Source organism: Bacillus rossius, chromosome 18, assembly GCF_032445375.1.
Source record: "Bacillus rossius redtenbacheri isolate Brsri chromosome 18, Brsri_v3, whole genome shotgun sequence".
In the NCBI taxonomy this organism is placed as follows: Eukaryota; Metazoa; Arthropoda; class Insecta; order Phasmatodea; family Bacillidae; genus Bacillus; species Bacillus rossius.
Window position 1 is genome coordinate 27760095 of NC_086345.1, and position 24419 is coordinate 27784513.

The 24419-nt window shown below is 37.7% G+C and overlaps 1 protein-coding gene across 1 annotated transcript; it reads right to left on the reverse strand.

Annotated features, from left to right (window-relative positions):
- Window positions 1–719: 719 nt before the first annotated feature.
- Window positions 720–24419, reverse strand: LOC134541247 (large ribosomal subunit protein uL3). Its single transcript, XM_063384520.1, has 8 exons — window positions 24274–24419; window positions 22293–22485; window positions 17660–17828; window positions 16886–17021; window positions 9895–10081; window positions 8156–8358; window positions 7153–7308; window positions 720–943 (listed from the first exon to the last, which is right to left on the reverse strand). Exons 1-8 carry the CDS (start codon window positions 24274–24276, stop codon window positions 767–769), a joined length of 1224 nt encoding a protein of 407 aa, XP_063240590.1. The 5' UTR covers window positions 24277–24419; the 3' UTR covers window positions 720–766.

Here is a 24419-nt window from a genome sequence, read left to right on the forward strand (position 1 = left end):
TTTATTTACGTGCATGAATATTTTCACGGCAAAGCGAAAACATTGAAGCGGCAATGTTTACCAACGTATGTGTGCGTAATGTTAACAGTCGGTTTTATGTACGCATCACATTTGCGTACAATGCAGTTAGAACTGAGACAAAATCCGTTACCGTGCATTCACATGCAGAGCAATACAAGTCGCACCATTTCTATGTTAGACATTAACATACTTATGTGCAAAGCTTGCAACATCCGCATAAACTGGAAGAATTAAAATTAAAGCTATAAAAATGCCATATGGCAAAGTATAAACGCTACGAACAGCCATTATAAATGCTATTTTCCAGTGCCTCTACATGATGTTTGGCAAAAAAAATTTATTTCAGTATTAAACTTCATACTAAGTGCTATAAACTAAAATTAAATTGTTTGACAAATATGATGGTTTCTTTTTAATGTACAGAGTTTAACAAGTAGGTTTAAAATATATGAATTCATATTGGGATATATTCCTTTTTAACGTCAAATTAATTTACGTATCATAACGAGTCCATCATTTAACATTAAAAATACTATCGAGTGCTAAATTAGTGTTTCCTGCTTAAGTTTTTTTTCTTTTTCCCCCTTGAAAAACATTGTAACAGGGTTCTACTGCAATGTTTTCTTGAACATACAAAGGGAATTTAGAGCAGTCGTCACAGAGGAAGGTGGGGTGCACGTGGCAATGAGAACACAAGATTGTTATCACGAAGGTTTAATGCACAGGCATACAGAACGCAGCACGGCTAGGTCTGCGCGGTCGCGGCGGCCTCCTCCTTGACGCGGTCCTTCTTCAGCACGCCCATGAACGCCACCTTGTCCGCCGCCGTCTGGAAGCGGCCGTGCCCGAACTTGGACGACGTGTCTATGAACTTCAGGTTGATCTTCTCCAGCGCCTTTCGCTTCGTGTGCACCAGCAGCGACTGGTCCGACACAAGAACAACAATCACACCATTGAATAGGTTCACACCATGAAAAATTACACATCGAAGCAACTCGTACCTTTGAAACCCAGAATAACAATTACACCACCTGAATCACAGTAATTTCAGTATGTTGTTTACTTAACATAAATTTTGAAAAGATTATCGGCAACAAAAACTAATATTTTGTATCGCGTACCTCCAAGCCATTGGATACAATAGACATTATGTATCAATTGTTTTTTTACACATTGCAAAAACCCAGCTAACCAATGGTGCTTCAGTTCTATCATTGCAGCATCACAGGGTATCATTATCCTTTTGGCTCATAATGTAATCATCATCCGCACCGTTATCTGTGGCAACTGGGCTCAGCGCTAACTGCAAGGTCAAGCTAACTGTAATGTATCCGGCAACACCCGGCATTTAGAAGGCGGAACCAAGAACATTTACACCACCTTAATCAAAATAATTTCAGGATGTTGTTTACTAAACATAATTTTTGAAAAGATTACCAGCAACAAAAACAAATATTTTGTATCATGTACCTCTAAGCAATTGTATACTATATATTTATATATATGTACTCAATTGTTTTTTAGGGCTGTGTGAATGTGACTTTTTCAACGCAAATCAAATAATTGCAAATATTTGCGAATAGCAAATAATTTGTGAATATTTTCTAATTAAATTCTAAGTGTAAATCTGAATAATTAGTCAAAATTTGGTATATTATAAATTGTTTAAAAGAGTAACGTTCTTTAGCTTTATATACATTTTTATTACTCAAGTAACATGTTAATTTTTATGTCTTCTAATGGTTTAGTAATAAAAAACAATCAGTGGTATAGAAATGTCTTCATAAAAAGCCAAGCCTACACCTTGCCATCAACATTACATAAATTGCAGTGCAAAAAGACCAATTCCTTTACATGTTCTGGACCAGGCATTGCCTCTTGGAAGTGACAATGTTCCCAGAAGCAGAAAAACAACGTTCTGAACTCCACTTCTGAAAATTAATTACTGCAAAAAAGGTTATGGAAGTAAACAGATCTTTGATGCATCAGTTTTATTTTCCGCAATAAATAGTCAAGCGATTACCAATCAATATATGGAAGAGTTGTTTATTACAACTGCTCGTAAGCATGGTCAATATTCCGTTCTGTCTTTTGGAATCTAACGTGTCAAGGCAAAATAAGTTTTAATGAATTTTTTTATCGTATGTCTTAATTTTATCTAATTATTTACGTAACATTTTTGGTAGTTTAAAAAGTGATTGCGCTGGAGCAATTCTAGCAACACAATTCTCTGGCCATGGGCCACTCTGCTGGCCATAACCACAAACACACGTTTTATTTTTTGCTGTAGCCATGATGGCAGCTGTGTTTACTTTTCTATCATTAAAAAAAATTCTCTAGATTTGTATTAGTAAAATTAATAGAATGGTAACCAAAGAGTATGTGTGCATTAAGTTTTTAAAGGTTATTTATGAAAGCTGATGCGCTGGCATTGTTTTAAATAGTTTTACACTTTTATATGGCACATGGCTCACCCAAAAATTGTGCTAAGGACAACTGGATATACAGTAGAACCCGTTTATAGTGAACCCGCCTATAATGAATTCCCGTTTATTGTGAATTTCCGTCTCAGTCCCGGCAAAATGATGTGAGGTTATGTATTAATTTATTGGATATAGCGCACAACTTTTGTCAATGTTCATACGTTTTCCCGCGTACCACGAACAAATTTTGCTGACATAATGCACATTATTCTCTATATTTTCATATAATTACAAGTTTTTTTTTCACCAAACGTCTATTCTGGATCACATTGAAGTTTTTCTCCGCAATACGCTACTCGATTGTCCACTGTTCATATTATAAACAAGTCGTATTCGAGTGGCCTCGGTATGCTACGTGTAGCCAGAAATGGTGATCAGTTTGGTGAAAATAAAAATAGTTTTCCCTGCATAAAGAATGGGCGAACGCGTGTACATTTAATATGTATTCAAAATAAAAAATAAATTACCGCCACACAAATACGTATGTACATTATAGCAGCAAATTCAATATTTTTACGTCTCATTTTTATCGTTCACGTTTCGGACATTTTGATCGAGTAAGGTTCGTAAGACTACCACTAGATAGAACTCTGTGGACTAAATTTTTCCATAGAAAGTGAGAAAATTTCGTTCCAGCTTTAGCAACTGCAATACTAAATGATAAGTAGTGATCTTTGATGCGCCAGACTCGTTATTTTTCGTTTATTTACTTTTGACGGTAAAAAGAATTTCGTTTTATTAAGCTGCATATGTGCTTCAATAAGAAATACGTACATAAAAAAGGGTGAAAAACGCGGTAAAAAACGTAAGGCATTATCTGTGCGAGATAAACTGGACATTATTGAAAAGGTAGACTTTAACCCCACTGTCGCGCACGTGTTAATAGCAAAGGAACTGGGAATTACAACATCCACATTAAGTACAATATTAAACAAACTGAACAATCTTCTTTCTCAAGCTGCGAAAACATCACAGAGTATTAAATGCCTGAAAAAAGGATAATACGCCGATGTCCAAGAACCATTAGGTAATAGAAAGTTTGTACATTTATAGTTCATTAAAAATAATATCTGCATTTGCTCATAAAACTGTTGCTTTGAGTATTTCCATTCCTTCTTTTCTTGGCTTAGGCCTATGTGTAGTTAAGATTTTGCTTTTGAGTATGTATTGCCAATATAAAAGTTTTCCCAGATATAAAGTTTCCCCTCTATAGTGAACATATAAACTACTCCCTTCAGATTCGTTATAACAGGGTTCTACTGTAATAAATTAGTTATGCTACACATCACGTAAAGTTTGCAGCAGTAAAATCTTAAGCATTTGATAATTTTCATGCTACATTGGCTTAACTGTTCTCAGAATGCCCATTTACCTAACCTAAAATTTGATGTAAGTAAAGGTCCGCTTACAGCTTTTTTCTTCCATTAATTATCTCGGGGAAAATGATTTCTCGAGGTTCGACACATTGTATCACACGTTTTGTCAAACGAAAGTAATATTTTAATACATTCGAAAAGTTTCGAATATTTGAAATTTTCAAATACCTAAATTGGTTTCAAATGTGAATCAAATCAAATATTTTATTCACACGAATATTTGCCAATTTAGAGTATTTGCACACCCCTATTTTTTTTTACAGTGCGAAAACCCAGCTAACCAATGGTGCTTCAGTTCTATCATTGCAGCATCACAGGGTATCATTATCCTTTTGGCTCATAATGTAATCATCATCCGCACCCTTATCTGGCAACTGGGGTCACACACGCACTGAAATGTATCAGACAACTCGGCATTCACCAGGCGGTGCGCCTGGCGAACTTCCTGGCCGGACAAGTCAATATTCCCCAGACACTTGGCACCCGTGAACCTCTGGTCGAGATCACGAGCATGGCGGGTCGGGGATACTGCACACTTCCACAGCTGCATCCATCACGGCAGTCCAGCACCTCAACTATCTGGCCCACCCCACCAGGTTGCTTACGTATTCGCTTACATGAATAATTCATACAGCCCTAGAAAAATTGTAAATAAAACTGCCTGATTTCGGTAAATATAAACTATAGGATTTTGGTGCTATATTTTGGCAAAAAAAATATTTTTTTGTTAAATGAGTGCATTTGTTATACTAATTATTTAATTTCATGATACACACACAAAGCTGTACATGATACAGCAATCACTAGATTCCTGCGTAAGCCTTGCAGAAGTGGAAATGTTATCTAGTAGATTATATACACATTACTTAAAATTTTACATCACAAATAGTGTCTAGAATTTTAGTCTGTGTTTATGTATTTAAACATTTTGAGTATTACAATAGGCCTATTCTATGTTCCTGCGCAAAAACTTGAAAGGAATCATTTTTTCCTGTCAGGAGAATTTGGCACTTAGGCTAAATAGTTTGGTAAACATGTAAGAAAGGGTTCCCTAAAAAATTAGCTAATTACAATGATTATAGTACATGTAAATTTCAGGCTCAAATTTTTTTTCCAATTTACTATAATTTTGTTTTACTACAGATTTTCCGGGCTCTTTCCCATCAAATTATGTTTATTAAGACGTTAGAACCGTAACACATTTCCTTGACTTACCTTTCATGTATTCATTTAACCATTCCCTCATAGCTTCTCTAGGGGAATATTTGCAGAAACAAATGCACGCACTGTATCGCTTGCAAATTTGACTGATTTCCTTTGCTCGTTTACGGAGAACAATATTATCCTCGAGTGTCACTTGCCTTTTGACTCCACAACCTGATGATGTTGACTTTTTTCCTTCTCTAAATGAGATGCTTGCTGTTTCAGTGTTTTTCACAAGAATCTTTCCTTTTCCAATCTACTACCGTATTGCCAAATTTACACATCATTTTCCGCTTTTCTTTATTAAAAACAATGAATCCTTCATGCTTGTATTCTTTAGCTCGTGCAAACACTGATACGACCTTGGGCATTGTTAAGTATCTAGTAAACTTCAAAACAAACCGCAACTACCCATTTTCGTTCACATTCAACATTTACATGGCACGTAGGATCTTTTCAAACCTCATTTGGTCATTTCACATGACTGGCGTATTGCGAGTTGAAATCCCATAACCTCTGTTATTATTTACAAGCAATAAAACGGAAACGAATATTGCCAAACGGCTAACTTCATCCACATCCCGCTAGGAACGCCGAGATAAATGGTTGCCGCTTTCAGGCCGGGTGTTTGGTATTTAATTATTAGCTTCAACTTATCTATGGCACATCTCATAATAAAGATGGCTTACGATGTTTTGGTTTACTAAACGAATACGTTTTGCGGCAAAAGTATTGTTGTGAACCTTAATATTCATATCGCGTTAAAATTCTGACATTTTGCGGATATTTCGTGAAAACGAAATGTATAATCAAAACACATTTGTAAGTGCTTAGAATGTAGTTCCAAAATCGTTAGTAAAATTTTGTGATATCATTAACGAAATTCGAGTACCTCTATGAATAATTAATCATTTGGCTGCCATATCTCCGTGAGCTGGTTCACCACACAATACAATACTATATAACCAACTCCCCCGACCCATCAGTGCACATTAATTATTAACCAACGTGTACCCGACAACTCGGCATTCACCAGGCGGTGCGCCTGGCGAACTTCCTGGCCGGACAGTCAATATTCCCCAGACACTTGGCACCCGTGAACCTCTGGTCGAGGTCACGAGCATGGCGGGTCGGGGATACTGCACACTTCCACAGCTGCATCCTTCACCTCAACTATCTGGCCCACCCCTCTTTTCTTTATTAAAAACAATTGACTCCATGCACAGCATTGAACCATTCACATCAACCAAAACAATACCTCAACCAATCGCAATTCATCTGTGCACACACATTACAACAGCAATGTATACGCAAAATTGCACTCACAAGACGATACACATGGTGAACATCCTGGTCGTACAGTCAATAATTATTCCCCGGACAAAGTAACTCGTGAACCTCCCAGTTCAGGTGCGAGCATTGCAATTCAAGGATGCTACACTTAACTATCCAAGGTCTTGTTCTGGAGCAGACGATCAAACTAACACGTAGGAATGTGTAAGACCAGTTTTTCTATTCAAATCAAATCTAAATCTTCACATATCACTTCAATCTTTGCCTTCATTATGAAAATTTCAGAGATAACCTTGTCACCAAACCTTAAAACCTATTCTGTAATAATACCATAAAATATGATAGAAGTATATGTCAATTAAAACAACATTAGATTGGTTTATTAATTTATGCCTTCACAGTCACTGGACTAATGGTAGATCCACATCTATACAGTTTTGAGTTCAGGAAATCTTTGGGATGCCATTAATTTGCTACAAAGTTCGAAGTTTGGGTGCAGGTTGAACTAGAATTAACACTAGAAGCTGCACTACACTAGAATTTACTATTTCCCTATGTACTTGTTACATACGGAAAAATAAATTTTTTTTTTTAGCAGAACGCAAATCTTCATTCTGACAATTAAAACTCGTACTTTAAGGATATTTTAGTATTACCATTACACAGCACAAAGAGCACAAGCGTCACAACCGAGATACACCCTCAACCAGGCAAGCCTTTACTAATGCAAAATCATAGATATATATTTCACTCTCCTAAAGATGGCCGGCCCTCACCTTGCGCAGCGTGATGACGCGCTTGCGGCAGCCGGCGACGCAGCCCTTGATCATCAGGAAGTCCTGGTTGATCTCCCCGTAGTGCGGGAAGCCGCCCAGCGGCGTGATGGTCTTCTCCGTCAGGTCGTACTCCGTGGAGGCGTTGTTCTTCACCACCTGCGGGAGAGAGCCATCACCACTCAGCTACCCCGCCGGCCTCACATCGCTCGTCAGCGGCCCGCCGTCAAAACACAGACCTCTGGCCTCATCTTGTCCTCATTTCAAAATTTTCCAATTTGCAGTGTAAAGAAACATTGTCACAGATGAACTTTTTGCATTAATTTTGTGAATCTGATATATATATATATTTAGTTTACAGTGCTATGTTTTGTTTGCCATATTGAAGTCTGTGCTATAGTATTGGAATGGTCATATTGTGTGTATATTACTGTTTTTCCCGAGGAGTTAAAAAAAAAAAAAAAAAAAAGAATAGAAGGCTGTGTTTTTTCTTTTTGAAGTGTCAATCGTATGAGGTTATATTTGATGAGCGAAGAAAAATAATTAAATACAATCGAGTCTGTAGACTAATACCGAGTACTCGTTTCAATTTCAGAATTTTCCATATAGCATCAAGTATTTAAGCTAGCCATTATGTTAGAGCTTTATTTATTTTGTAAAATCTGTATTCTGGTATTGAGGATTATCTTATAATTTTTTTATTTTGTAATTATAACAGACTATTATATATGCAAACCAACACACAGAGAAATTTTTTATGCACAATGAAGATCCTAATGTTAGTATAGCATACTGGTTGAACTTATTATGCTATTCATCGTTAACTTGGCTAGTTATACCAGGTTCTTTACCGTGTACCTTCAACAACTTTACACTAAGAAATGTGCAAACAACTTTACTACACTTCCAGTACAATCATAATGTTTTTTTTTTGAAAATGTTAATTACAAAAGCGATAATAAAAACAGCTGAACGACTCGACAGCAGTAACCCACGAAGCGCCCACCTTGCCGTCCTTGGTGTGGATGCCCTGGCCGATGCGGTAGATCTTCTTGTTGATCTCCGTGCGGTGGTGGTAGCCCTTCTGGCCGGCGCGCGCCACCGTGAACGACACGCGGCTGGGGTGCCACGCCCCGATGCACGCCACCTTGCGCAGCCCCTTGTGCGTCTTGCGCGGCAGCTTCTTGGTGTGCCAGCGCGACGTCACGCCTGCAACAGCACGGCCGCCCCCGTCAGTGGCTCGGCGCGCGTCGCCCCCGGGACCGCCACGCCCCCGGCCGGGCTCGCTCAGAAGGAAGGCAACATGGTCGTATCCCCAGCAGCGTCGGAATGCGCAATCCAATTATCATCACGTACACAATTACACTACAGCCAGCAAGTATAGGACGATTCAATTTTTTTATTTTTAAGACATCACAGACATATATCGTATATACTCGTGTATAGCGCGCCCTTTTTCCCCCCTCAAGGAAAAAAATAAGGATGCCCGCTATACACGGAAAAGAATGTTATGAGGTGGAGGCGGGGAGGAGTGTTAGTCGTTAACTGCCGGGTGATGGGTGACCCCACACATATGCACAAGCAACAAGGCCTCTCTTTCACCACACACAAACACACACGTGTGCGGGCGAGGTGAGTCATCTAGTCCTCCGCGCCAGCTTAGCAATAGTGACGGGAGTGGCGCTGTTTAGTCCTGTCAACTGTCAAGGTTACTTGATGGTCATAGTCCCCATTCCTGCCTGACTGCCTCTCTCCCTCCAGCCAACGTACCAGTTGTGACGATACAGCGCTTCATTATCTTCCGTCCACACAGCAGAGTTTAGCTTGCTCGTGTAGTTTCAGATGGTACCGTATGCCACAAAAGTTTCGCTTTCAGGAGGAAGAGTATTTCATTTAAGTATTTTCCGAACACCACCACACATCAATGTAAATAATCATTTGTTTCATAAGTAATTACTTCACAAGAACCACAAAATGTTATTAAAATTTATTTATGGGAAAAAAATTATAAATTTTTTTCTTTGGAATTTGTTGCAAAAATTGTGGTGCGCACTATACACGAGTAAATACGGTACTATAAAACCGTATGCACTCATATTCCTGTCGACATCATCCAACCAACATTGCCAATTTGCGATTGTGTTCAGGCTAGAGAAGTACCATTATTTATGTCTGTCAAAATAGCGGATGTACAACCAACTGCGTATGAATTTATTATGATTCAGCTGCATGATTTTTTTTTAAGACAGGGATACTGCGTAGTCTCAATTATTGGTACCGAAGTGTTATCAGATATTGACAATTTCCCTTCATCCTCCTGGTCTTTAAGACACCTTTTCAAATCCACAAGAATCCATCTTTTTCCTAGGCTGTGGAAACACTATCTAGATCTGCTTTACAGGTTACGGCAACAACCCAACACTATCACATACATAAATAAGCTTCAAATTAAAAAATTATTTTAGTTTAAGTATTTCCAAACAGACAAGCCCACACATGGCATAGGTAAATTGGCACACCTGGCACCATTACATTTGAATATAATTTATTGCAGAATGCTAAGAGAAAATAAACACAATCAACTTTAATATAATTGCAACTTAAATTTAAAAAAAATTGTTCAGGCAAAATTGATACAAATATTAATTCATTCTCATGAAATTTTTTTTAATCCATTCGAAAGATTTACTCTACACCAGCTGCGGTACAGGTAGGGAAAGGTAGGGAAAGCGGTGATGCACGAACCCTTGTAGCCGTGTCCCTTGGTGACGGAGATGCAGTCGATCATCTCGTCAGCGGCGAACACCTGCGACACGGGCACGGGCTTCTCCAGGTGGTCGCGCGCCCACTGCACCTTCTGCTCCACCGTGCCGCCGTTCAGCTGGATCTCCATGATGTGCGCCTTCTTCTGGCGCTTCTTCAGCAGCTTCATCTGCACACCAGCCACCACCAGTCCCGGTCAACACTGCCACTTGCACCAGCGCCCCACTTGATAGCACTGTGTCCATGTCTCAGCCACATCATTGCCGTTTAGGAACCAAGCTATCCACAAACGTGAACACGAGCTAGTCGATACGAAAATATAAAAAGCAGTATCACCCCCGTCAGCAGACTTCACGTGTCAAGTAAAGGAGTTATCTGAAAAAACCCGCTAGGTTAGCTGTATGTGATTGCTCACCCACCCGTAATTTTTAACACCAATACAACCACCATGAGCACACGAAAATAACTACCGCCATCCCTTTACTACCCCAAGTTCCAAATTAACACAAGTCTCTACAACCACACGCCATCGAGGCTGGTCTGTGCGCGGCATGGTCTGTCTCCCTGGTCGCGGCCCCGGGGGCTGCAGGGAGGATATGGAATATGCCGCGCCTCCGCGCGCTCCCGGCCGGGGCCGGGGGGCGGGGACGCTCTACGACACCGCGGCGGGGACCAGACTGCGTGGGGGCAGCTCCCGGGCCGCTAGGCGCCGGCCAGGTAACGGGCCGACGCCCGGTGTCGATCCCTCACAACCAAAACATATCTACTTAACCCATTCACTGCATGTTAGCCCTCAAACCACCACGAAATTAAAACAATCTTGCCGAGCATGATTTATGTATTCAATTTGCCCCGTAATCAAAAGCCAATGTTCCCTGAAAAACAAAGTTTACAATGGAGAAAATTAAAAGCAAGGTGGTCAAAACTTTTTTTATTCAATTACACCACAAATATTTCATTTAAGCATATTTACAGTTTTCCTTAAGGTTCTAGGTTAACCAGTTTTTCACACAATTTACGAAAAGTAAAAAATTTGTTCTTGTCCTTGGCTCAGATCGCCCTAGTTATGCATGACATCACAGACATCAGATAATCACCATAAACGATTAACCAGAAATATCATCACTGACAAGGACCATCACAATCGGGTGATTCAGAGTAGGAAGTTACTCGTGCTGACTTTACACAGAGCTAATGAAATGTTTAACATTGATTAACTACACCAGAATTTCAAAATTAGTCAACTGAATTGCATCAGTTACCACAATAAAAAACTAATGGAAAACATGGTCTTTACCCACCCAATCCTTGCATAGAGCACTGGCATATACAGTTTTAAGTAGTGTTGGGCCGATTCCTAAAATATACCGATTCCGATTCCATTTTCGATTCTTAAATTAAAGGGTCGATTCTTCGATCCGATTCCGATTCCTTAATTTTTAGCTGACAATGTTCAACAGAGTAATACACTCAGAAAAAAAAGGTTGTTTATGATTTTAAAAATATAATTGCATAATTATATATAATATATATATTATTGATATAATTATGTTTCATTTTCTGTGCAGAAATTAACATTATATACAGCTTATATAATGTTAAAAAGTATGTTCATTACCATGAAGTTATGCTACCTTGAATTTCTAGCACAATTTGGCCTTTTAACCTTGCATATAGTTAGACGAAACATGTGTTCAAACACTGCCAATAATCAAAGATGTCTTATGACGTATTTTGTAAATAATGTTATAACTTAACCAACTTTTGATACCTTACATTATCAACTCAATTAATTAATTGTAAAAAAAGAGGTTTGTACGTTTAGGTTAATTTTATTTTCAAGCGCAAGTAAATAATGATCCAAATAAAATGACAATATAACCTCGTTGATACATATTTCAAGGGACCATCTCACTTGGTGAAAAGAATAAATCCATCCAGTCTTGCAGTTCTTCACAACCGTAAAGAGAAAATAAATTTTCGGTTCTTGACTAAGAACATTCTGTGCATGTTTAGCATCTCAAAATGTCCACATTTTATGGTGAGATTTTCTTACACAAAATAATTAAACTCTTAAAAAAATCGCGTGTTAACATTTAATTCATTTCAAAAATTTATCGGAAACAATTCTGTTAAACACAACTACCGTATTGGCCCGAATATAAGGCGACCCCGAGTATAAGGCGACCCCGAGTATAAGGCGACCTGCAGTTTCAGGAGGCCAAACAAATGTAAAAATAATTTTGGCAGAAATTAATGTGAAAATTCATTAGACATACATTTTGTGTTGATAAATTCTTTTTGCATTTATGTATAACAAATAATTATATTTATCACATTACTTATTTTAAAAAAAGTTTGAATTGCCTACACTAAAAGTCAAACGAAAACAATTAGAAAATATTTACATTTTAAAGTATTACACTAGAAATTTTTTCGTATGTTTACTCTAATGAAGCTGCATCATTGTCATCTTCAGAGCTGTTTATTTGTCTAGAGCTCGTTCCCCGCCGTTCCACCTATGTGTGATCGTTCATTTTTCACAGTTTACTGTATCTACGAATTTAAAATTTTTACAATGGCTATTAATCACTCTTACAATACAGCATTTAACTTTCCGTTTCACTTAAGATACGTATTACTATTTAGTATTGTGTGTTAGATGTAACAACGCAAACACAGAATGCAGCTTGCCGGAACAAAACAAGTGGCTAGCTGCCATGGTGAAGCATACGGCCATGAATAACTTCGGTGACGTGATCGCGAATATTTGTCCATATTACTTTATGACAAGAGTGTCTCTGTCCTATGAATTTTAAAGAATAATCTATGATAATTATGTTGTTTGAAAGGATTTTACATAAATAAAGAGTGGATTACTGTGAAATTATTAAAATAGCTTTTGAAGCAACGTACCAAATTCCTGTAAATATGGCGTCTTCGTGCGTGTTCGGCAATGTTCGTTTTACAACAAAGAAATATTGTGGAAAGACAGTTGGCAGACATTACATCCGAAATGTTCTTTGTAAACGTAAACAATCGTTCTGAAAATAGCTGTGATATTTTAGTACAAATATTTCCGTTAAAAATCTGAAAATAAATGACCGTAAATGTTGACACGCGATTGTACATAAAGTACAAATTGTGTAATAAAAGGTTGCCATTTTGAGATGCTTCAACATTCACATTTTTACTCAAGTACAAATATTTTAATTTTCAACTTTAAACAATTGTGAATTACTGCAATATTGGGTGGATTTATCGTTTTCCCTGTGTGAGGTAACGAAGTTTTAGTTAATATAAAAAATCGTGAACATTTTGTAACAATGTTTCTACTGTAGCTTTCCGTTTGGAACTAATATTTGCAGTTCTGACGTCTTGGGTGCGAAAATAAGGCGACTTCCAATTTTCGCATCTCTCGTTTATGTAAAAATGGTCGCCTTATATTCGGACCAATACGGTACTTTCAAGATTGTTTATGTCTGGTAATAAAAATTTACGAACGTTTCAGCAGCAATGTTTGGAAATCCAGATTAACCAACTGCCTTTCCAAAATATATCTAATGTAAAAAGAGCATCGCTGAACACTCACAAGAACGCCGATTTACAGCAATTTGGTTATGTTGCTTTTAAACTTATTTTAATATGGTCGCAGTAATCCACTGTCAATTTGGGTAAAATCTCGTTCAAAAATTATTTCATTTAATTCTATAAAGTTTAAAGTGCAGAGATGTGAAACATCTTAATTTTCACGTCACAAAAGATTTGGTTCATGGCCGTATGGTTTACCATGGCCGGTGGCACAAACAAAAAATTAGGTTGTTTACAATGGCAAATGTAGCTGCCATGATCAAGTTGTTAACGTTTACGTTATTTTACTTGACATTTACATAATTTTCTTTAAACATTTATGGTTTTGTCTAGTTATTTTTGAAGGTTTACTATTAAATGCAGTGCTGCTGCAACGTAATTTCCGAAAAATGCTTTCGTTTAAAGCGGGAAAGTAGATACTGCATTTGTACTATAGGGAAAATGGCGGTGCAAGTAAATAAATACGTTAATTACCTTAATTCGTAAATCAGTTCTGTAAAAAAGATTGTATTTTGTAGTTTAAAAATTATATTTGCATTCATTTTAGTATTTTCTTACGTTGCGTAGGAGATGTATTTTATAAACTTAAAAACAATGCAGGAATCGGTCATGGTCGATTCCAAAACCATTGTATTCTGAATCCCACGATTATACTGGAATCGGTGGGACCGACCGATTCCGGAATCGGAATCGACCCATCACTAGTTTTAAGTACTGACCACACAAAGTTAAATACTAATAAAAAAAAAATTCCCTAAACTTAAAAATGGCAATGCTGACAAACATACAGTAAATATCTGTTAAGGAGATTTTTAAAGTAACAAGGAGTATTTAAATAAGCGTGATACACGAACTAACATGCAAGGTGCAATCAAACAAAACCACAAACAAGATTCAAGTGTTATAGAATTATACATAAGAACATACTGTTTTAGACATATAAATTCATGCTTCCATACTGGTAATTTAGATTGAAAACATTGTGTCACATTCACAAAATGTCTGACTGTGCAGAGTAACTGGTATAATGCGACAAGAAGCAAACGGGCATTTAACACCGCTGTGCGCAACAGCCTTTCCCTTCCACGGGAGGAAGGGGCTCAGGGCTGCCAACAGATCAGTCGCACGAGTCAAGAGCTGCAACGGTGTTACTCGTGCATTCGACCACTCTTTGTGCTTGATCACACCCCTGAATTATCAAAGAACCAGAATTTACACTGTGCATAACATGAACGTACATTTTTAGAACAGATACTTCAGTTGTGCCAGCCTTGCAGAAACTCAAGTGAATTAAAAGCACCCTCTCCTAGCAGCTCTTTCAGACTTAAAAAAAAAATCTCTCTTCGATTGACACATCTTAACTAGCAGAACCCAAGCTCTTTCAACAAGTCTCACAACCATTTCCCATTAGTTTACAGTTCAAAATGCACCCTTCTTGCGACACTGTATTCAACTTCTTTAAAACCTGAAAACATTTTCTTGCCATGAAATAAGCCAATTTTTTTCCACACATCACTACACGTAAAATCATCAACTTAAATTATCTTCCTGTAGTCAAGTTTTCCTACTGTCGGCTGTCGAAAAAGCCCAAACTGGTTTTGCTGTTTGCCCTACCCTCTGGTAGAATACTTTTACCTATTGATACCAAGACACCGGTTACAAAACTAGTTTCAGCGACATTGTACGACATTTATACAACCTTTGCATCACTAAAATCTCCCAAGCTTGTCGCAGGAATGGCATGCCAGACTTAATACACACTTTAAATCCCATTTAATGGTTTGTGTAATCAGAACTGCCGGATCAGAACTGTCCTAGCATGATCCGTGTTCAGCCAGCAAGCAGCTGGGAATTATGCAGATTACTTTGCTTCTTGTCACACCATAAAATCTGATCATCTAATACATCCTTTAAAAGTCAATAAACAATTATCTTTTAATTTATAACACCTCATTAAGAACTAAAATACTTACATGCAAAGATAAATTTCTCTCATAGGTTTCACAGTTTCAATTTCTATCATCCTATGGGTATCCATTTACATTAACGTACACCGGAAAGTGTAACCACTCTGCATGGACATTCAGATAGTTTTGCCACAATCCAAACTACCACTAGCCATTTTAAAACAGTAATTAATGATCACGTGCTCTTGTCTCAGTCCGCCCCTCAAATGACATCACGCGTCAGAGATAATAATTGTACACATGAGGGTTATCATCACTGACAAGGAATAGCACTGTGTCGGCAGTGACACTCGGGCAGTGGATGCGAGACTGGCTTACAGTGGTGACAACTATAACAAGACATCAGTGTACTATCAGCAGGCCACAATCGGAAGCAAGTAATAAGCCCTGATTCTCTGCACAATTCATCATGCCAAGACACTGGCTAGCAGCTTGCAATTCTCCCACTAAACTACTTCAAGTCAGCATGCTTAAATAAATAATGAGTTCACCTGAGGTTTATTATATTTTATTAACAAAGGAAAACTTGAATAAAATCAGAATGTTCCCACACACCTTGAAACAATTAAAAAACTAAAACGTAATATTCATTTAAAGCATACTATCGTTATTTCTTCAATAACTGGGTCGACAAGAAATCAAACATGAATTTAAACAATCAGTTCACCTCTAAAGTAGCAATGTTTAGCACACACTTCGACACACCGAGGCTGGTCTGTGCGCGGCATGGTCTGTCTCCCTGGTCGCCGCCCCAGGGGCTACAGGGAGGATATGGAATATGCCGCGCCTCCGCGCGCTCCCGGCCGGGGCCGGGGGGCGGAGACGCTCTACGACACCGCGGCGGGGACCAGACTGCGCGGGGGCAGCTCCCAGGCCGTGAGGCGCCGGCCAGGTAACGGGCCGACGCCCGGTGTCAATACCCCCTCCCCAACACCTCCCACAACCCAGCGTTCACACCTCCACCCTACACTTGTTCAGAAACACTTCACAAACTTATATCAAAATTATATTTTCAGTCTTCTCGAAATACTCAATAAAAATTATTTTACTGCAATCGTCTCAAAACTGGAGAGAACCAAGTCAAAAATCATCAGATGTACTTTATGGATTTGTAACAGCAGTCAAAAATTACAAAAACAAAACATTTACATCTGTTCTACTACAGAGTAATCAATCGGATCATTGTACAGCAAACCAAAGAAAACAGACTCAACATCTCATCCTCCCCCGGGACATATCGCACTATGAGTACAAGACTTTCTAAAAAAAAAAAAATTGAGATTTGAGATATTTTTACCATAAGCAGGAAAATATCATCCAGGCACTGCAAGACTATCGCAATACAAATAATGTAGTGTTCCACTCTGGAAAACCCTGTGCAAGACTATGGCATCTGAGTTGTGATGGTACCGCACCTGTGTGTGGGCCAGCACCCGGATGACCTTGCAGTAGCGGATGATCCGCTGGAAGTCCTTCTCGATGGTCTTCTGCCCCAGCTCGTCCTGCCACTTCTTGGAGGCCTTGGTGAACGCCTTCTTCTTGGCCTTGTACCTGGGCGACACAGCGCGGTGAGGGGCCGGGGGCGGGACCTCGGGACGGAGGGACAGGGGACGGGACGGGGGCGGTCTCTTCCGCGAGCGGAGACACGACCCCCGGCGCCGGCCGCGACCTCATCGGTCTGGCGGCGCGGGCACACGTCGCTCTCGTCTTCCGAGCGGAGAGCACACACTCTTTAGTGACAGCTCGCACAGCCTCCAGCCAACTTCAGCAACCGACCGCAACTTCCAAACAATATTCTTACACTTCTTTACATTACATGTTTGTAGAAAGTAACACCAATGTTAAAACCTTTTAAAATAATTTCCACACGAATTAAAATGATACATCTCCAAACATTTATAATTTATGCTTAAGCGAAAAGATGGAAGTGCCGCATAAAGAAACAAATGCGTCAGCAAATAAGCCATAAATTAGTCGCTACTAGGCAGGTACTGCAATTCAAAATGTTCCGACAATCAGTCCAATTCTGTTTAAAAAAAAATTATGCAAAAAAAAAACTATACGAATGCAGGCACCTGCATGAATATGAAACCTAATTCCAGGTACAGTCATTCACTGCCACAGGGTAACCCTGGGCGGACATTTAAAACAGTAAGTATTACACAAGCTCGTGTGACGGCTCGGCTCACCAGTTCTTGTAGAAGCGGCGCCGGCAGTCCTCGGCCAGGTGCTCCGCCCAGATGGTCTTGAGGCCGCGCAGCCCGCGCGGGGTCTCAATGTACCCCACCAGGCCCACCACGATCATGGGCGGGGTCTCCAGGATCGTCACCGCCTCCACTATCTCCTTCTTGTTCACCTCTGTGCACACCCCACGCAAGCACCCCGGTCACCACGCGCTCTCGACAGACAAGCCTACCGACTGTTCTGCGATCACCGCAGCCCAGCAACACGTTTGTCAACTATTATGTACATCAGATTTAGTACTCGGTTAAATTCAGGTATACCATTGGACAAGCTTATTTTTAAAACAGAATTACAGTGTTACAGTTTTTATTTTTTTAAATAGTGTTTTATAATTCACCAACAAAATAGGCATAAAATTTAGGGGTGGGCAGGGAAAGGAAATTGAGCTTCGGGAAAAATTCAGGGAGGAAAAATAAGAATCCTATTTTCCCTCGGGAAATCGGGAAAACACATTATAAGCTGCCGCAATACAAACCAAAAGGACTAACTTCTCCCGTGAAATCGGGAAAATACATTCCAGAGCTGCCAACCTCAAATCACACCCATCAGTAATGACGATTAAGTTATATGAAAAAAGTACGTGTAAATCATGCACGATAAATTTTTCTTGGGGTATTATGACACACTCACAAGATAAAACAAGGACAATAATAATCAAAAAAAGAAAAATATAGGCCTATGTATATGAATAATATGCAAATTAATGAATAAAAAAAAATATATTTGAACAATACAATCATCTGAATATGTAAGAATTGTCAATAATTTTACTGGAAATTTTGAAGGTAAATCTGTATTGTACGGATTAGCGCCAAAAAAAATCGTACAAATATGAAATAACTTTCATTATATGCTATCTTACGTCCTCTTTTCAGAACCGCCTGCGGAGATAAAAAATTCCAATTACTTTTGGAGATATCGAATTTTTTAATATTCATTTTTCGGCGATTTTTTTAAAAAAAAAAATTAAAAATCCGAAAATACCTTTATTCTGTGCTCTTTTACTTCCTCTTTTCATTAAACCCGGCGGAGATCAGAAATTCCAAATACTTTAGGAGATATGGAATTTTTTAATTTTCGTGATGTGCACTGATGCGTCGTTTGAGCGGGAAGCCTACGATTCACACATCCTTCTGGACATACCCGAATACTCACGTTGGCTAGCCTTCTTTTCTTAAAATTAGCAAGAAGTAATTAAAAATACTTTAAAACACTGTGGATGGTTGGTTATATTAGGTAGGTATAGCTACATTAAAAAAACTGTAAAATCATTTTATGGTTGCTTAGCAAATAACTTTTTAATATGTAGCTATCCAGCGCTAGGAAACCGTTTACATGATTTCACAGTATTTTTAATGTAGCTATCCTAACCAAATCAACCATCCACAATGTTTTGAAGTATTTATAATGTAGCTAACATAACCTAATTGACCATTAGTTTTCATCAGTTGCATATTTATTTACAATAAACAAAAAAAAACCCGAAGATGCACGATCGGGCGTTTGGTTCTCTCGTCTGTTGAAAGAAGGCTTGCCAACGTGAGTATTCGGGTATGTCCAGAAGGATGAGTGAATCGTAGGCTTCCCGCGTTTCCACCATTGTTGCTTGTTTACAAGTATGATTTTTTTTTTTTTCGCGACGTAGTTGAACGACTACATCACGTAAAAAGAAAATTACGTGAGTTCCTACTGTTCATCCTTTTTCCCGGTTTGTTAGGTCAGGTCAGCTACATTATAAATACTTTAAAAGTAAACAACCATTAAAATTAATTTTATTATTTTTAATGTCCGTTCAGTTTCAAAGTATTTATACTGTAGCTGACCTGACCTAATCTACCTTTGTCCCGTTTTGTTAGATCAGGTCAGTTACATTATAAATACTTAAAACTATACAAGTAAAATTAATTAATATTATTTTTAATTTCCGTTTATTTTGAAGTATTTATCATGTAACTAACCTTACCTAATGGAAAATTTCTGTTATTTAGGCATTCACGCACACACGGCAAAATATAAAATGGCGTCTGTTGAATGATTACATAGGGCTTGTATTGCAAAATAAGAACGGCGATATCTCCAAAAGTAATTGGAATTTTTAATCTCCGCAGGCGGTTTTGAAAAGAGGACGTAAAAGAGCATATAATGAAAGTTATTTCATATTTGTACGATTTTTTTGGCGCTAATCCGTACAATACAGATTTACCATTTTGAATCCAATTCAAAGTATTCAAAGTTAAACTTTAAAACAACTTTCTTTTTATTTGCTTCTTTTATCCTGGTTGGATAAGAACTGTCATGTAAACAACCAAGAAGACAAACACAATGACTTGTAAACAATAACTCTGCGTTCGTTAGTTTTGTTTCTTCAGATGTAGGGAAAAAACGACGATATAGATTTATTACTTGTCATGGCTATAAAATGACCCGCATGTTTCTTTGATTAATATGCCGTCTACAATCATCCCTCCCACCATGTGCAATCGAAAAGTCACACGTGCATACATTACAAAACGCGTGGCGTTCCAAACATTTGAAAACAAGCATGGCCATTCTTTTGAATATTTAAGTCGAAAGTTCTGAAGAATTGAGAACACAACACTATCGAAAAACAAAAAAATTTCACGTCTGTAGAGACGGAAAAACACTATGATGAAAAAAATGGCGGTAAATCTGTATTGTACGGATTAGCGCCAAAAAAAAATCGTACAAATATGAAATAACTTTCAATATATGCTCTTTTATGTCCTATTTTCAAAACCGCCTGCGGAGATTAAAAATTCCAATTAGTTTTGGAGATAACGCCGTTCTTATTTTGCAATACAAGCCCTATGTAATCATTCAACAGACGCAATTTTATATTTTGCCGTGTGTGCCTGAATGCCTAAATAACAGAAATTTTCCATTAAGTAAGGTTAGTTACATGATAAATACTTCAAAATAAACGGAAATTAAAAATAATATCAATTAATTTTACTTGTATAGTTTTAAGTATTTATAATGTAACTGACCTGACCTAACAAAACGGGACAAAGGTAGATTAGGTCAGGTCAGCTACAGTATAAATACTTTGAAACTGAACGGACATTAAAAATAATAAAAATTAATTTTAATGGTTATTTAGTTTTAAAGTATTTATAATGTAGCTGACCTGACCTAACAAACCGGGAAAAAGGATGAACAGTAGGAACTCACGTAATTTTCATTTTACGTGATGTAGTCGTTCAACTACGTCGTGGAAAAAAAAACAAAAAAAAACATACTTGTAAACAAGCAACAATGGTGAACGCGGGTAGCCTACGATTCACTCATCCTTCTGGACATACCCGAATACTCACGTTGGCAAGCCTTCTTTCAACAGACGAGAGGCAAACGCCCGATCGTGCATCTTCGGTTTTTTTTTTTTGTTTATTGTAAATAAATATGCAACTAATGAAAACTAATGGTCAATTAGGTTATGTTAGCTACATTATAAATACTTCAAAACATTGTGGATGGTTGATTTGGTTAGGATAACTACATTAAAAATACTGTAAAATCATGTAAACGGTTTCCTAGCGCTGGATAGCTACATATTAAAAAGTTATTTGCTAAGCAACCATAAAATGATTTTACAGTTTTTTAATGTAGCTATACTTACCTAATATAACCAACCATCCAGTGTTTTAAAGTATTTTTAATTACTTCTTGCTAATTTTAAGAAAAGAAGGCTTGCCAACGTGAGTATTCGGGTATGTCCAGAAGGATGTGTGAATCGTAGGCTTCCCGCTAATCGCCGCATCAGTGCACATCATGAAAATTAAAAAATTCCATATCTCCTAAAGTATTTGGAATTTCTGATCTCCGCCGGGTTTAATGAAAAGAGGAAGTTAAAGAGCACAGAATAAAGGTATTTTCGGATTTTTAAATTTTTTTTTTAAAAAATCGCCAAAAAACGAATATTAAAATATTCAATATCTCCAAAAGTAATTGGAATTTTTTATCTCCGCAGGCGGTTCTGAAGAGAGGACGTAAGATAGCATATAATGAAAGTTATTTCATATTTGTACGATTTTTTTTGGCACTAATCCGTACAATACAGATTTACCAAAATGGCTTTCAAGAAATAAATTAAAACAACACAGGTTAGCCAAAGTACCGTACAAAAATTATCGTGATGTAAGTAGTCTTCAAACGAAAAGTCCGAGAATATGTACTAGTTGTATTGTACAACGGACGTAATACCGTACCATTTATATTTCAAAACACGAGAATTAATTTACTTATTTCGACAGTACATGCGCACACTTATTAGTTCCATTATTTGCGCAACCAAGCGATGTATTCAAACTGCGTTCACGAAACACGCACAGCAGAAACGGAATTTTCTCCGTTACCATGCAGCACAAAGCCTTATTTCCGTAATAAACCAGCGATGTTCCGTAATTCCGGGTTAAAATCCGTAATGGTTGGCAGCTCTGACATTCTAACCTGCCGCAATACAAGACAAAAGGACTAACTTAACCCGGGAAATGGGAAAAATACATTACAAGCTGCCGCAAGACAAGACAAAAGGACCAACAATAACAGCAGGACACTCACTGGAGCCGGGTCTGTCCGCCTCACGCACGACGTGGGTCATGCCCGCCTTGTAGCCGATGAAGGCCGTCAGGTGCACGGGCTTCGACGGGTCGTCCTTGGGGAAGGACTTGACCCTGCCGCGGTGGTGCCGCGAGCGCTTCTTGGGGTAGAAGCCCATGGACCCGTGCCTGGGCGCGCTGAACTTACGGTGAGACTGCAACGACACACTTTCTGTTCTAATCGACTCATAACTACGTGCTTCGCATGCTCGCAAATAAAAATGCTGCGTCAGAAATAATTCTTACTCATTCTGTATCATAATCCTTTTGGCAAATTTTAGTAATTCATCATTTACAGCGATAAACTACCAAACAGTACATAGCTTGAACTAATTGTAACAGCCTTAATACAACCTAAATGACATCGCTTTTCACGTGCCATTTTAGTTATAACTATTGTTATTCATGTTACTTGTACATTAACCAAAAATGTATTTATTCAGCTCCTAATTTTATTTCTAAAGCTTCTATCTAGGTGCATTATGCTACTTTTAAGAACTCCACATGTTACTGACTATTTCGGCATGAGCATTAACCACGTTAAGTCCAGATAAACATTTAATGGTATTTTCGTATAAAAGGATGGTGTAAAATTACCTTTAAATACCTGTAATACAAATACTGACCAATTTATTTTGTTTCTATAGCATAAGAGACAGTCTTAAAATTAAATATCCCTAATATTTATCTAAAATTAAATACAATATATTTTCTTACAACTAATAATAGATCTTTGTATCACGTGATTGTTATGTACAGGATGTTTTGATATGCTAAATTAAAACCACAAGCATCACACATCAGAGAAACAATATTTATAGGATCATGCAATCAAGATCAAAGGATAACTTAAATTAAGTGATGCTGAAGTCAATAAAATGTAAATTGAATTAATAAAACAGTAACATAGAACAAATTATGGTAAATATGTAATGTACATAATAGCGCCAAAAAAATCGTAAAAATATGAAATAACTTTCATTATATGCTCCTTTACATCCTCTTTTCATTACCGCCTCGAAGATAAAAAATTCCAATTACTTTTGGAGATATCAAATTTTTTAATTATCATATTTGGGCAAAATTTTTTTAAAAAAAATTTTATTCTGTACTCTAACTTCCTCTTTTCATTAAACCCGGCGAGATAAGAAATTCCAAATACTTTAGGAGATAAAATAGGGTATTAGTATGAAATTGCTGCTACTACCACCATGCCTGAACATATTGCTAAATTGTCAAGACTGTCAAACTCATTACCCCAAATCCCAATGACCAGTTATCCATAAAAATTGTGCAACAATGTGCAATTTCTACAATTCCAAACAGTTCTCTGATGAGGCTTAATAAGGGTTCATGACGTAGGGGGTAGAAATAGAGCGGATTACACTATATAAGTTAGTAAGTGATGGGGTGTTGTACGTTTTCCCGCCGGACATACGCCTCAGTAAATAGTTTATATTAGCGGCTGTGCCATTATAGAACAAGCTGTAGAGAAATTTATTTCTTTCTTTAATTAAATCATAAATTAAAGAAACCTATATTCCCACCATTTAACTGTATGCTTGCAGCTCTGATCAAGATGTGTACAGTTGGCGTTAATAAGGTTAAAATTGTGACTCATCAATGCCTCGTGGTCTCAATAACCTCGAAATTTAAGGATATGTAATCATTCATCCACACACAAATATATTTCCTTCACAAATATTCAAACAATACCCACAACACTACTAAATTGTGGAACGCAAAGTCTTTTCATTGTGATATTTAAGTACCATTCTGTGAATCACGATGGCAAAATACAACAAGGTTAGTGAAATATATAAAAATGAATTAAACAAAAAATAGTTTATAATTAGGAACAAGCACACTCAAATTACAAATAGTAAAGAAACAAACAATATAAATTTACAAGGATTGAAAAAATAACATCAGATTACACTTACCATTGCAAGTCTCACGAACAACCACGGCGAAATGAAAGACAGCGACTAGCTACGTCGGCAAGCAGAACGAAACAGGAACAGGATGTTAGGCGATAGCAGTAAAAACGTTCTGGGAATAATAGCAACATGAGGCATGTTCCGAAAGT